At 39.7% G+C, this 15,725-nt stretch overlaps 1 protein-coding gene across 1 annotated transcript in view; it reads right to left on the reverse strand.

Moving 5' to 3' along the window:
• Positions 1 to 15,725, reverse strand: part of si (sucrase-isomaltase) — a 96,969-nt gene that overhangs the window by 33,707 nt on the left and 47,537 nt on the right. The window contains exons 21-31 of the mRNA XM_084717328.1: positions 13,020 to 13,144; positions 12,694 to 12,782; positions 12,012 to 12,061; positions 11,336 to 11,509; positions 9,086 to 9,235; positions 8,776 to 8,982; positions 8,453 to 8,607; positions 6,875 to 7,043; positions 2,423 to 2,519; positions 552 to 664; positions 61 to 186 (exon numbers count right to left, since the gene is read on the reverse strand). Coding sequence (XP_084573454.1) covers positions 61 to 186; positions 552 to 664; positions 2,423 to 2,519; positions 6,875 to 7,043; positions 8,453 to 8,607; positions 8,776 to 8,982; positions 9,086 to 9,235; positions 11,336 to 11,509; positions 12,012 to 12,061; positions 12,694 to 12,782; positions 13,020 to 13,144 — 1,455 coding nt within the window. The remainder of the gene's footprint in view (positions 1 to 60; positions 187 to 551; positions 665 to 2,422; positions 2,520 to 6,874; positions 7,044 to 8,452; positions 8,608 to 8,775; positions 8,983 to 9,085; positions 9,236 to 11,335; positions 11,510 to 12,011; positions 12,062 to 12,693; positions 12,783 to 13,019; positions 13,145 to 15,725) is intronic.

A 15,725-nucleotide genomic window follows, 5' to 3' on the forward strand; every position in this document is an offset into this window, starting at 1 on the left:
ATAATTGTAATCAATGGCTGCTGCTGTCCTCATGTCCTCAAGTCTTTGCTGGGAACTTACATAGGGTATACCGGCAGCCTTCATGTCTCTGTATAGATCTGCTATCTCCTGGTCGTTTGCGTAACCATAGCGACAGAGCTGGAACCCAAGGGACCAGTAGGCAGGTAGGACAGGTCGTCCAATCAGCTGTTAAGAAGAAAAACAAACAAGGAAGTCAAAACAGTTCAGGACAGAAAAAAGTTGTTTTGGAGGAAATCGGGACAGTGTCCATAAAGTGTTTGTTTGACTGTTTGTGTGAGTGTGTGTGTGTGTGTGTGTGTGTGTGTGTGTGTGTGTGTGTGTGTGTGTGTGTGTGTGTGTTTAGATAGGCTAAATGAGAGAGCGCAATGAAGCGAGGAACTCCCAGCTGCTGCAGTCCATCAACAGCGGCCCAGGGCCAGACACAAAACACAGGCACACACACACACACACACACACACACACACACACACACACACACACACACACACACACACACACACAAACAGGAAGAAGACTCCAAGAAGACTTACCTCGGTGTACTCTTGCACCACCATTTCAGGCGTAGGTCCCAGGACCATGTAGAAATCCAGGATGCCTCCCAAAGTTCGGTATGTTATGGCTGGAGTGGGCTGGAAAGTCACATCTGGACACAAAGCGAGCATGACATTTACTATATGTCCATTAAAATCTCATATTCAGTGGCATATTTGTGTTTATGTTTACTAACTATGGCTGGGTCACACCGATGAGGATTCATTTTATAATCAAATCTTGGTTTGAACTTTACATTGTTAAACTGTTCACTAGCTTAAAATTTAGAAAGATTAAATTTAAACCAGTCTTAAAACCCTGGTTTAGTTTTTACTCTAAATCTAACTTATTTACTTTTGTTGCACCAAAAACCCCAATTTAAAATGTCATCCAGTAGAACCCAAATGAGTTTTACAATGTGTCTCTTCTTTTTTTCATTCCAGTTGATTATTCAGCCAACAAATTTTTCCCCAAGGAGAAGTTAGAGCATCTCTGCCGAGCCATCATGAGTAGGCTAACTAACTTTTTCAGATAACTAGCAAACAATGTAATATTCTGTCAGCTTTTTAGCTAGCTAGCAAACATTGTAGGCTAACATTTTGTTAACTATTTAGCTAGCTAGCAGACAATGCAATATTATGTTAAGGAATACAGTTTCCCTGCCTCTTTTATACTTACTAGCTGGGTCCCGACAGCACTCAAATTATTTTTTTTGTTTATTAAACTCTATTTTATATCTACTTACATCATTTAACCTGGATTGGACTGGACTGAGATTGCGAATTATAATTTCAAATCTGGATTCACACATAAACCTGTTTTTTCAAAGGTCTGGTTAGACGTAATATTATATAAAAATGAATCTTGGCTGGTGCAGTCCAGTCTTTGTGTGGCACATGCAAGTTTAAATACTTACAAAGTAAGCAAGCAAAGCAGGAAGAGAGGAAACAACTTTTATTCTACATAAGTATGTGCCTCTTATTGAAACTCCTACTTTCTGAAAATCTAAAATTTAAAACTGGTCGGAATATGTTAAAAAGAAAGTATTTCTGTCATTTTTTACAATGACAAAGACAGAGTTGATTTTGATCACTGCTCGGCATACTGTATTGTTAATAAGGTGTTGAAATAGCTTAGAAGGACATTGGCACATAATGAGCAACTCGGCTCTTTGTCATGCAAACTGAGAAGTGTATGCATATAGCAGTATGTATATGTGGGACACATGTCTGTGTTTTCAGTGTGTCTCACTGTTCAATATGCAAAAATACAAAATAAGTGGAGAGTAGTGGAATCTGCTCATTACACTGAGTTGGCTTTGTTTAAGATGTGCTCAAAACATGGAAAACGGCCGCACTGGTGCAGTAAATGCTCACTGCATACATGACTGAGTGTGATTGTGTGTGCATATGAGGGTGGTTGGTTGTATTTGCATATGCATTCAAATAACGGTCTATGGGCCAAATCCAGCCCTTTAATAACCTAAATCAGACCTTTTAATCAGTTATAAATATGAAAAAAGTATATCACTTGGATTTTATTTAAATAACCTGCAAACTTTCTACATTTTTGGTGTTAACGTTAAAAGATCATGTAGGCTAATTAGTCTATTTGTGTCTGCTGTAGAGCGCAGAGACACGTGTTATTATAAAAAGCTGTAATTCAGACTGTTTAAGCACAACAGTACAGCATTACTGTACGTAATGTTCCTTTTCAAGTTGTGAAAACTAAAGTGAAAAAAAAGGTTCATTGCTCTACACATTTCAATTCCCAACTTCACAAGTCAGACAAAGGAAATGTTAACGTCTGTCCCCTTGGCGATGTATCGGCAAATCATTTAATGACAAGCAATTGTGTGTGTTTCTCTTACCCATGGCGTTGCTGTTGAGCAGCAGCACACCGTGAGCATCAGTTGTGTCCTCAAGGCCCATATAGAATGGATGCACACCATAGCAATTCATCTTGTACTGCAGCATTGAGACAGAAAGAAAGGATTGTGTGAGAAGTTTGAGACGGGTGAATGTTGGTTAAAGAACTGGTCTGTTCTGTGGTTTGTACTAATGTTTGCTTGGGCACCACTTTGTTTATTCACGTTTCTGTGCACCTGACAGGGCATTTCTCATTTTATATATGGGTATGACAACAGCACTGCTACAACGGGCTTGCTTCCACTGCTGTCAGCATTCCCATAAGTAGGAGAAAACACTCCTACAATGATCATCTACGCAAATGAATGTGCACTGACTAAAACATGTATTTAAATAGATACTCTCTGTGTTAGTTATAGCACCAGATAGTGCTCCCAATTCCCCCCAAATTCCTATCTGACCTGAGTTTGAAATCATCAACAGAGAACTGGGATGTTATTTGGGGATTTGAGTTGCTGCTGGGTGCTATAATAAAATGAGAAAGTCCTAAATGTGGCATACAGAACATTAAAATTAATGATAAAATTGCAGCTTGGTGGTTACCAAACCCAGCATGGCAAATTATGAGCAGAGCAGTGCTTTTTGTGCTTTTTCAAAAATAGTTTATAATGCCGACAGTACTTAACCACTACTTAAATCAGCTTGTGTGTCATTTATCAGTGTTTCCCCTTTTTCTGTAACAATTTATCACATGATAACCAAAATCTGTCTTTTGCAGATGCAGTAATGTGCTTCAGTAGTCATGCATATGCTACCAGGCTTGGCTGTATCCCATTATAGTTATAGAAAAAAAGACATAAGCAGATCTGCTTAATTTTAAATCTGGATTTACTCATTTTAAATTTAGTTTTTCTATACTCTGATTAGAATTCATCTTAGAAGAAAGTAATCTTGGTTGGTGCAAACCGGTCTATGTGTGGCACTTGTCTGTTTTAGTACTTAAAGAGTAAAATATGTGTCAAAATAATGATATACTACCATGCACAGTGCACACACATTAGGCTGCAACACTTGACAAGCGTCTCACCACTCTGGTCCAAGTAAAACCATAGCTAACCTTACAGCCAATTCATTGTCTTGGCCTCTAGAGAAAAATGCTTCACTGGTTGTGAATTTCACCATTATTTTGTCCAGAAAACCAGAAAGGGAGAACAGCATCACAGTGCAAACAAAGTTCTCCCTTCAGCTATGAAAATGTTGTCATCATCTGAGGACTCATCATATTTTTTACAGGTAAGACCAACCACTAATGTTAGCCACATAGCCCAAATGTTAACTTAAGCTACACAGGACAACTGTTAACATTAGTTACACAGAACAACCGCTAATGTTAGCTACACAGAATTACAGTTAGCTAGCTAACCTATCAATACCGCAACATACTGAAAACTATTCTGGGATCGAAAGTGGTGATACTAGTGACCGGGGTGGTGTGTGGGTAAAAACACAAGCCCCAGCCAGAATAAGTTAACAGCAGTTTACTTGAAGTTTGCATGTCAAGGGTGACTAGCGTATTTAACCAAGTATTAGGCTAAACAAGTTCATCATATTTGGTATTGAAGCGATCAAAAAGTAACAGAAAGTAACCAAGTTACGTTACTTTAATATGGTGATAGTTGGATTGAGTTACTAACTACATTTTTTTTATCAAGTACTTAGTAATTGCAACGAAATACATTTTTTAAGTAACCCTCTCAACCCTGTCCGTAACAATATACTGTTGTAGTGAGAGGTGAGTTTCAGAGTGCAGACCTTATGAGTCTTTCCTCTGTAACTACTTTGAGGGTCCCACTGTTGTGTTCAGTGTTTAGATGAGGATAGAACAAGACAGACCGGGCTAAGAGGAACAGATAGAAAGGTGGCGGGGGACGGGAGATCTGCCACTTTCAGATGTCACCGTCCTGCAACGAAAACTCATGGGCACGTCACACTTCATCAGCCTCCTGCACTTCTGGTACATAAGAGGTTGTTAAACAGTAATGTAATGGCTCTGAGGATCGGCTCTGTCTCTGTGTCAGTTTTGTCGGGATGTGCGCTTTTCTTGCTGTACACGTGTGCGTCCTTGTGGCCCTGCTACATGGTGTGATGGCCTGACTCAAGAAAAAGAAAGGTCATTAGCTCGTCCACTAACAAAGAGTGACAGCGAGGGAGTGCATTCTTTCTGTCTCTCCCTGTCGACCTTTCTTCACTCATTCTTGCTACCTTTACATGGACTGCAATGGTCACACTATTGACACTGTTTAAAATATGCCTTGTAAAACTCCAGTGCCCTCTACGGTGCCCTTTTAGTATAGAAAACATGATAAAGTTTCCTCCAGAGCATCCTTCCAGTGGAAGGGCACCTGTGCAAGAGGAAAAATGTGGTAAAGTGCCCTTTATTTTTTTGCCCCCGCCCCTCAGACAACCTGAGTCAATCACTGCATATATTTTCGTATATTCTCCTTTGTATTACTTCTTTCCTGTTTCCTGTACATAGATATACTATGTGCTAGATTCATATATGCTGAAAGGAAACCAAAATTTTGACGATATTTAAAAGACGTTGCTGGGGACATTGTAAAAGTCACATATATTCACATCTTAAGTTAGCTAATGTTAGCAAAATGCTAGCGAATATACATCAATCATCAGCTAGCTAGTTAGCTAGTGTTTTGCTAACAGTAGCTAACTCTAGATGTGACCCTCTATGTTGCCTTTTCAGGAAAAATGAGAAAGTTTGCTGAGGCGAAGTACTAATTTTGCTCAGCGGAGCAAAAATATGTGGTACTTGGTAAGGGTTAGTTGCCTGAGTCTCCACCTTCACTAACAGACTAGCTTAGCTTAGCTTCGATATATGTAGCACAGGCAATGGAGAGTGACTCTGAGTCTGAGTGAATAGGGAACATAAATGAGTGGTAGGGACGGTGTAAATTTGCGCCAGAAAATTGATTTTTTAAAGATTTTCTGAGGCGCTCTGGAGAACTATTGGATATTCATTGTAAAAAAATAAGTGAGGTGCGATAAAGTGACTTAACACATAATTTACAAACTTAAAAAAAGTGGATTTAGTTTGTCTTTAAATAATGTGACCACAGTTAATGCTCTAAGTATTACTTTTACTATGATTAGTCTTACTATGACCTAATTTAGATTAAGCCAATCAAGGAAGTGTTTATGTGGTGAACTCCTATTTATAGTGTAGTCTTATCCGGTTTTATATTAGTATATCAAATGCTGTGTAAATACAGAGTTCAAGTCATCCTGCCTGCTCTATATTTTTTTCTCATTTCATCCTCTTTCCCTTTTCCCTCTTTTTTTTCTGACTCTAATTCCCTTGCTCTCCGAGGGGCCCCATAACATTAGTCTGAACCCTGTGGAGCTGTCTTGACAGCTCAGCAATTAGGCTTGATAATGCTGATGCAGGTGGAAACCTCATCCTGTCTGGCCTTGACACCGGTAGGGAAAACATGATGACACTCTATAAGCGCCGTTCTTATCAGCAGCATCGCATCAAAGTGACACAAATGTGAGTTTACATACATACTGTGCGGGAAGGTTGTTTACAAGTCACCTCTGCAGTCTCTGGAGGGTGTGACACTAAAGACATTCAGTGCAGAGTGCTCTCTAACATATGCCATAACAAGCAGAAAATTGGTTTTGATGGAATATTCCAATGCTTTAAAAGGAAAGGAGTGAACAATATTTGAGTCCAATGTCAAATTTTGTTCATGGAAACAGGTAGCAGTCAAACATCCCATCAAGCAGATGATATGCTCGAAAAATATGCATCAACAGTGATATAACTGCTTAACCCGATAAACCTGAGTGCAGTGCTCATGTTTTCACATGGGTGCATGTGTGTGAAGTTACAGCTGGTTCACACGTAAAGGTTCAGTTCCTCAAATTCCTGAAAATAAAAGTCCCCAATTGTTTTGTTATTTAAAAGCCAAATCAGGAAATGATGTTTTCATCAGAAGTAACTTAACACAACTCCTATCAGCTGAAAGAGAACATGAAACAATAAAATAAATCAGCCTGAAAGTGCAAACATCAACACAGGAGATAAACTAAACTTAAAACAACGGAGATTCAGTCAGAAGCTACAAAAGTACTGAACTGACACACACTGACTTTAAAAAATGAGATGTCAACTCGAGTAACTGCTCCACTCCGTTCACTGGTGAAGCACACAGAGACCTGACTGACCGCTCTGACACTGAGCTACAATGAAATGCAAATTTACGCATTAACAAGGTAAATAATTAAATATTTGGCTTCTGTCAAGCGGGGCACAATAGTAGGGGAAACACTGAATGTTCACCAGTGATTGTACCAAAACCACCCTTTTGCTCCAGGGTTCGACACAACCGACCCAAACGAAGTTGATGTGAACACGTTCTTCATGCGATACTTACGCCGGGTGGCTGGTCCTTGCTGAACATTCCCCAGGTGTGATAGTTGAGGTTGTGTTTATAGGTGGGATGCTCCGTCTCTCCAAAGCCGTAGACAAAGTCGGATGACAGCAGAGTAGACACTTGGATGAACTGGTTTGAGAATGTTAAACCTGGCACACCGGAGTCCCAACTGAGAAAAGTGACAGAGGATTAAATCAGTGAGAGATGGAAGGAAAGAGCGAGAGGGAATTATTGTCAAAGGGAGTTATTCAAAATATGTTTGACACAAATAAGCATAATAACCCATAGGAACTGCAGGCATCCCTTCAGCATACTTCATAAATTTTAATTAGCAAAAATTTCAACTGACACTTCTAAAAACACGGAGGCTTAACCACAAAATAATGTCACCGTGGCTTAAAGATATGCTTTGAAAAGACTCTCCGATGCTCGACTGCTTCATGTGACATCATCACGACTGCTGAACAAGAGGAAACTACTTTAGGCGCTGATACGCACGGCAACTTTCCTGAGCATATCTGATTGGGTAACAGTGCCAGAGGAGTTGACTCAGCACTGTTACTTTAAGTTCACTGGGGACAAAAAAAAAAGACTTTCCTGCCTGGAAATAGTTGAACAGAATTTTTATCCCATGTCTCACTTTATTGCTTGTTAATGGGAGCATCTATATTGCCGAAAATGGCCTGGTGAATCACTGTCCTACAGAGGCCAATTCAAGGGACAACGAGAAGGGGTTATATCGTGCTTGTGAAAACAAAATGTAGCATGGGATGGATATTCATTTACCTTAATGATAAGGACAGTTTATGATTTATTTATTTATTAAACCTTTCTTTTTTCTTTGTTTTTAAAAGCTGGGGTAGGCGATTCTGGAGAAACATAGTTGATTGAACACTGGTGATTGTCTCATTCCCGGGTCACCAAACACCGTCGTTTTGGCTTTCAAGCTGGCTCTGACGGATTCTTTTTGTTTATTAGGAGCGCTAGGAGGAGGAGGAGAGGAACCTTATTTTTCTCTCTTATTATCTGCCTTATGTTCTACTGTTAGGATCCTAATTAAAAATCACACTGACATTTAATAATAGTAATAAGACAAATTACTAAAAAATCTAGCCTTGGAAAAAAAAAAAAAATTATTGCAGGTGTTTCATTCCATATTTTTAGATAATATATTAAAAAGAAAAACAAACAATCTAATAGCATTTTTTATTCAGCTTTTTTTTTTTTTTTAACAAACTCCATTTTCCATAAGCCCTTCACCATCACAGGTTAAACTTCACATTTCAACAAAAGAGCAAGTCAGAGAGGAGCTGCTGTGATTTCAGACATCACTAACGTGAAGAGTTTTTAGAGATCACATTTAAAATGTTAAAATTATGGACAAAACAAAGCTATGATGACGTTAATACCTGTGTTGCAATTTTTTTTATGCTGACAAATGAATTAACTAAATGAATTAACTGTTAAAATCCAAACAATATTTAATACCAAGTTCTGTGGTGGATGCCAAATTGTCTTAGAATATGAACCAGTGAAAGATATCCTACGAAATAAAATAAATCAACATGAAACACTTACATCTTGTTTCCTGTGCTTTTCCTTATGACCTGGATTCCAAATGGATTATTGGTAAATTGGACCTTGTAAAGCCTCTTGCTCTCATCAGTCTCAGGTGCAGCAGGAACCGACAGCGGCACTGGAACCTCGTAACGATCTGTGGATGGGTCCCAGATCTGGACAGAGAGGGGATGTCAGTGTGTTAAGTGTATTTATATGTGCGTGTGTATATGTGAAGCAAGCAAGCAGGGCGGATGCATTGAAATAAAGACAAAGCATCAGAGAAAGACACTGAAGATGATATGCAAGGGAACGAGCCGTTACAAGCACAAACAAACACATACCTTGAACTGCAGCATGTCGCTGCGGTGGTAACGGATCTCAACGCGGAGTTTGTCGATGTCTGGAGAACCTGCACGGCCAGTGCTCGTGTACTTCTTGTTCCGACTGATATCAATGATCATGCCTGAGTTGTCTTCACTGGATCCTGTAACCGAGTATCCGTAGTCACGTGGGTAGAAGCACCATGGAACACGTTCTAAGTTGCTTGGCTGAATACGGAGAGAAAGGAAAGCGTATCAGAATTTTATAGCTGTTAAACAATAAACTTATGTATGATAATGAATAGTAATATGCGTATGTGTCATCCCTCACCATCCAGATGCAGCCTCTGGCTTTGCACTTAGCTTCATCTGCATTCTCCTCTGGATGGCAGTCAAAGCGATGCTTGTCCTCTGTCATCAGTTCCCACTGCACCACATAGGTCTCCCCCAGTGTCAAGGAGAGGCCTCGCAGGAATAGAACCTGAAGTGAAAGGGTGGAGAAAGGTGGGAGGAAGTAGTGATTATTAAATCCAAGGATGCCTGTGTGAGAACGTTCTTCCCAAGTCGCCTCAGAGTGAACAGCTTTCTTGTGCAAGTGAGCCAAGACATGCTTCCTTGAGACAGAACGTGTGCTTGACGTTGCGTGCGCGATCAATTAAGACACAGCTGTTAATTTCCCTCGCTGTTTCAACAGCCTCTGCCGGGAATTATGAGTCTTTCTCACAACAAATCTTGGGAAGCCCCCTTTCACTCCAGTCGCTACAGTCATCATCTGATACATCCTCAGCTGGTGAGGAGACTTCCGGGATCTTCATCAGTCATTTTGCTTCAGGGATTCTATTGTGTAAAATGCATCAATGCAGGACACACAAAAGCACACAAGAAGGCATATTTAGAAAGAAGAAAAGACCAGAGAGACTGAAAAGAAAGCAGGGGGCAGAGGGATAAATACAGAAAGTGAAGGGAGAGGAATCTGAGGAGGACGAGAAAGAAGGACAAGAAGGGGTAATAATTTATAACAACCATCATTAAAAATGGTAAATAAATTAAATAAATTAAAAAAATAGTTAATTATAGTTTGGCTAATATTTATTTTACTGTCAATCAATCAACGGTAATCATTTTAATCATATCATATTGTAACACTTCGTTAATGGGCAACAAGTGGTTTGTTAATCATCTATTAATATTATTTTGATGCTATTACAAAGTTGTGACTGATGATTATAATACCTCATCATATAATGCACATCAATAAGCATCGTTTGGGTGGTCCAACTATCAATTAACTATTTATTAATGATGAATATTGTAAAGTGGGACTGTGTAGGAAGCAATTTACACACACATTGTGAACCATATAGATGGCCGTGAAGTGGTTAAAAAAGCATAATCGAGTAACAACAACCACAAAAAAAAAAAGGTAATAAAACATATGGAGTCAATGTGACTCGTGTTGTTCTATTCAAGTGTATATGGAACTAATGATGTTTGGCGGCTGTGAGCTATATTCAAGGCCCAGTCGGACCAGGCATACAAAGACTGATGGACATGACAAGCCGGAGTTTAGGTTTAACAGCACATTTACCCTTCACCCCCAGGAAATGATTACCGCTGAGAGTCATTTGATAAATGCATGCTCGCGTGTGTGACCACAGAGACCTTGAGGACATACACAAGCTTAGCACGCAACCACACACACACAAACACGTATGCACACGTAAATATACACAAGTGCACAAAGCAAATCTTTCTAGTATTACTTAACTGAACTTCTTGGCACTTTATAGACTCTTGCCTTTTGCTCATAACCCTGGGCGCTTACTGTGGGATCATCGCTCTTAGTCATTCCTTCTCACTTATTCTGTCTGTCCTCTCACACGCACACACACAAACACACTCGTGCAAAGCTTTTATGATCCTCACCTAAGGTAAACTGTTATCATTTCTTACACTTAGAGGCTAACCTTGAAATGTACAGTAATGGTTTCACTCCCGGTTGTATTGAAACAGATGGCAGACGCCTACAAGAGTAGCCACTGTAAAACTCATTCACCCTGCATCTGTCCTGCATCAGTTCAGCAAGTTGCTCTGTGGAAATACTTGAAAATATGTGCGTGACTATGCACTGTAGTTCAGTTGTGCAATTTGGCATCCCCACATGTGGTTAAGTATATAATGCAGTGGGAATGCAAATTGTTTTGGGCCATTTGAAGGTAGTAAAACAAGCTTTAAACACAACACTGACACATATTATCACATTATGAAGTTGAAGTATGGCAAACCTTCTACACATTCAGCCGACATGGAGCAACATCAGCATTCATTTAGGGATGTACTAATTGTGAAATTCTGGGCCAATATCAATACCAGTGTTAAAAACAACAACCAAAACAATGAACTGAAAGATGTTCAGCTGAGGGGAACCGCAGAATCAAGAGATAATTCTGTGTGGGTTCATCACTACAAGCGAAGACGACACTTTACATTGTTCTTATTGTCAGTGTCATAGTGTAATTTCCCCTGGCATGAAAAAAAAAAAAGAAATTGCATTTCTGCATGAGGATGTCTGCGTGTTTACCTTCTTGTCTCCGTTGTAATGTATGTTGGCGTCTGGCACTGTGGTGGTAGAGCTTCCTTTAGTCACAGAGACGGACAACGGAGGTTGAGTCACACCGAGTACAGTAATGTTCTCAAACTTCAGGTTGTTCGGGTCCTTGTAACCAGCATGGGTCACCTGCATTTTCAGTACTCCCTATAAGGCAGAAGACACACAATTATGTATCTAATTTGAGCCCATTAAAGCTACTGCATATTCTCAAACTTAAAATGCTATTTTTTATTAATTTAATTTACATTCTGCTATAATATTGTTTTCTCTTATTGCTGTTTTGAATAGGCGACTGATGAAGCAACCAGCTTATAGACTCCCAAAACTCTCGTCCATCAGTCCAGCAGCCTTTCTGATTGATTTCTAGTCCGTAAGCCCACTCCCCTAGTGTAATGCTAACGTACACGAAGAGCATCACTGTCATACATTAAACATGCAAGGCAATCCTCAATGCGGAGAGTGAAGTGGGAACATGGGGTACTTGATCCAACAAAGCTTCAGCAGTGTAACATGGATCAATCATGCTTGTGGTTCTGCACTGGAAAAGTCTAAAGTCTCTGGTGGTTTTGAACTTTGAACTTGAGTTCAGATCAGAAAGAATATGTGGATTTAAAAGATGGTGTTGATGTGTGAGCTGGAAACTTACATAGACAGCAGAGAACTCGTAGTGGATGTAGTTTCCTGTTTTAACTGTGTCTGTAGAAAAGAAAGGGGAAAAAGTGGAAGCGTTATTACAGCAGTTTGACACAACTACTGAAGTAACTGAATGATAATGACTGATAGGGATTGAACTTTCCAAATGTAGAAAGTAACTGTGTATTAATATTTTGTTATTGTACTCAAGTCAAGTTTTTACGTTTTACTCTAAGGATGTAACAAGACCAATGTAAAAGACGAAAACAATGTAAAAGACATAAAAAGACAAGTTTGTTGCATGTATTCATTTCAACATTTCTCATCAATCCACTTGTTTCTTTCTTTATTTGAGCCTTTAGTGGATGTTCACATGCTTCATGTGCCTCACAATTTATTTGATAAGTCTGTTCCCTTTTTCAGTTTCAATTTTGCAATTTTGTCATTACAACACACAACTTTTTCACCCCAGCCAAGCACAAAATCCAGCCATCAGGCCATAGTTTAAGGTTCATTCATTTCTGTATTTATTTTCAGTATTTCCACTTTTTTCATGCTCAAATTGAACATGCACTTAAAAAAAAAAAAGTGGATGGAAACCCACCTACAGACTCGTGTGTTGCCTCACACTTCACAAGTTAGGGGCGTCAGTACAGTCCTTTCACACCACACACTGACACATTTGCACACAATACCTCTGGAATCTCCATCGTCCCAGAATAGCTCCCCAGCTGCCTGGAGTTTGTCATCGAGGGCAACGATCAAACCCATGGGATGACGACGACTAGAGACAGACACACAAACATATGCTAAAGTACAAACACCACACACGTACTTACATTTCAATAAATACATCTGTCCACGCGAATGAAAGAAATGAAACATTTCTGATTACATGCAGTCGAGTGAAAATGTGTTTGTTGAACACACATCACACGTAATTACTGTATGTGACAGCCTGTTAAAATCTTTCAACATAATTTTAAGTGGGAACTGTATGTGTGTATGTATGTGTGTGTACCTGTATGTGGTGGTGACATCTGGTCTCTGAGTGGGGAGGATCGCACCACCTCTGATGTGTAAACCAAGCTTCTCAGCTGGCAGATACATATTAATGTGTCTCTTGCGGTCTGCCAGTTGTTCCATCTGATTGGTAGACAACAGACCACATTAACTCACTTAAATTCCCCCATGCGATGTTTTGTGAGCAACAGAATCAGCGCACTGCCCGTTTCAAGGTCGGGACAGTGGTCATAATTTTGCACGAGCTTGGGCTGGAAAATACTGGCTTTGGGCTTGCGTGAAATTGCCGACTCTCCGATGCAGCTGGACTTTTTCTGAGGCCCCGCTGAGACTGAAGCAGAAACACTGGGAAAATCTGTGTTTGCCACTGCTGTAAATGCATCGGTTATTTGTCAGGGTGTGCAACCTTGTGGGTCCAAAGACGCTTTGCAATCAAACACAGCGAACACAGGATACGATACTGATTCTTGCGTTACGACAGGCAACTAAACCTAGAGATGTTGATGATGATTTTTGGCCTTCTAAACTATTAATTCCACTCATAGGAATATCAGATATTTGAATCTGATTGCATCAGCTGTTGCCAGTTTCGTTTCATAAGCTTACAGAATAAAGTCATCAAAAAATGCTTTGAAGGGTTGGTTTAAAAACAACTTTTTCTTCACTGTGGGTGACACAGTGGTATCCATGCAAACAGGCCTGGATTATGGTTTGTTTACTCTGGATGCTCTGCACACTTTTCATTTGGACCACTTTTTACTGAAAAAAATAGTTCCTAGGATATCAAACAACGAAGAAGCACAGGGATTTTTTATTGCAATATTACACACATGTGAGCTCAACAAATAAAAGTCTGGGCCATAGTAGAAAACCTAAGGGAGAATATCTTGCCTGATTTTTAATTAGATATAAATATTGCAGAGTATTAATTAGTATAACATATTTTACAAAGATATGCATACTTTTATTTTGGAAAATGAGAGATTAACCCTTTTTGGTTTCTGTTATTTTCTTAATTGGAGAATTTTAATCACTGATCAATGATGGATATCTTCTGAGCATGAGCCTTCATGGATATAGGTACACAATAATTTATGGACATATTCTGTTTTTTCTTTGTTGTTAGTGCAGTCTCAGAAAACACTTAAATAGTAACAAAACTCTTAAACCTTGAGCCACTTTCTTTAGCCGAATAAAAAAAAAAAAAACCGGGGAACAGGGAATCTGTGACATTACACACTCATTTTCAAATGTGCTAATACAAGCACATTTGTTTTTTTGTGTGTTTTTTTTTTGCTAACACTCTACGTAATGGTAGTTGTAGTTCTGATGGATGCAGAAGCTCCACCTGACTGCAGTCTCGAGCCCTCGACTGACGACCCCATGATAAACAGCACGGCAACAACTCTCAAGTTATGGCTGTTTCTGCAACACTGAGCGCCGTTCAGTCTCTCGGCCATGAGGCCACACAATGTGCTGCGATGCGATTAACATGGCAGTATTGGGGCTAAATTCAGCCTGAAACACATGTCCAAAATTGGACTACATTTGAACAGAACTGGGTGGACTAAACACAAGACAAATTTCAACATGTATTTTTGGACCAGATCGGATGGACTCATCACAGCCCAAATTTCAAAGGGTATTTTTGGACCAAATCAGGCCAACTAAACACAGCCCAACATCTATATTTGGGCATGATGGACCGACCAGATTTAACCCAAAATACAGTGTTAAAATGACGCCAGGTGCTTGATGGGGAATAGCGCTGATTTATGAAAAAAAAAACCAAACATGTTTATACATTGGTGCAGGTTAGGGCATAAAAAATATGTTGAAAAAAAAGAAACAAAGGAAAATCTCAGTGAATAAAATCAAACTCACATGGCTATACTAGTAAGGATAAGTGTGAAACTATGTATTTTTCTGATTTTGGTGAACTGATCCTTTAAATATAAGTTCTCGTTCAACTAACAAATATAGCCTTATTCTGAGCAACAGGCTTGACTGCATGGAAGTTTAGAAAATACTTAAGCAGAACGTTGAATGTGTTATTTTTGGTATTGCAATGATAAAATGTGAGACTGTGCAGGTCTGTGTACTCATTTAAGACGAGGAGACGAATTTCTCTCTGTCTCTGCCCCTACACTCGTTTCTCTCAGGGCCCAGATAGAGCACAGTTAATTTCTGATCCCCCGAGGACTGAGGACCAGCCTAAAACAATTTAAAACTCTCTTCTCTCCATCTCCTCTCACTCTCCTTCTACCTACTTCCTTCTCCACGTCCTGTTATTCTCTCTTGTGGTGCTCTAATTCTTTTTTTATCCCGTTTCCCTCCATTCCCATGGAGGTGTGTGTGTGTGTGTGTGTGTGTGTGTGTGTGTGTGTGTGTGTGCATGTACCATTTTATGCAGTACAGTAGAGTATGGGCAAGTGTGTGGGCTGGAGTTAGTGGAGCGTCTACAAGCAATTTCAGATCTTATCACCCCCTCATTGTCTGCCTTAAGGAGGTCTTCTCTAGCCTTGTCTTCTCTTCTTCTCCTCCTTATTCCTGCTGTCCAATCCTCCCTTCATCCCACTCCTCTATATACAGTAATCGCCATCCCCCGTTTCTTCTTCTCATCTTCTCTCTTGTCCCTGTTTTTCCCCTCTCTTTTCATCTCACGTTTCACTTTCCTGTCTGTTTTTCGCTTTTATCCCTCTGT

This window comes from Lutjanus erythropterus, chromosome 4, assembly GCF_056507025.1.
Source record: "Lutjanus erythropterus isolate fLutEry1 chromosome 4, fLutEry1.hap2, whole genome shotgun sequence".
Taxonomy (NCBI): Eukaryota; Metazoa; Chordata; class Actinopteri; order Lutjaniformes; family Lutjanidae; genus Lutjanus; species Lutjanus erythropterus.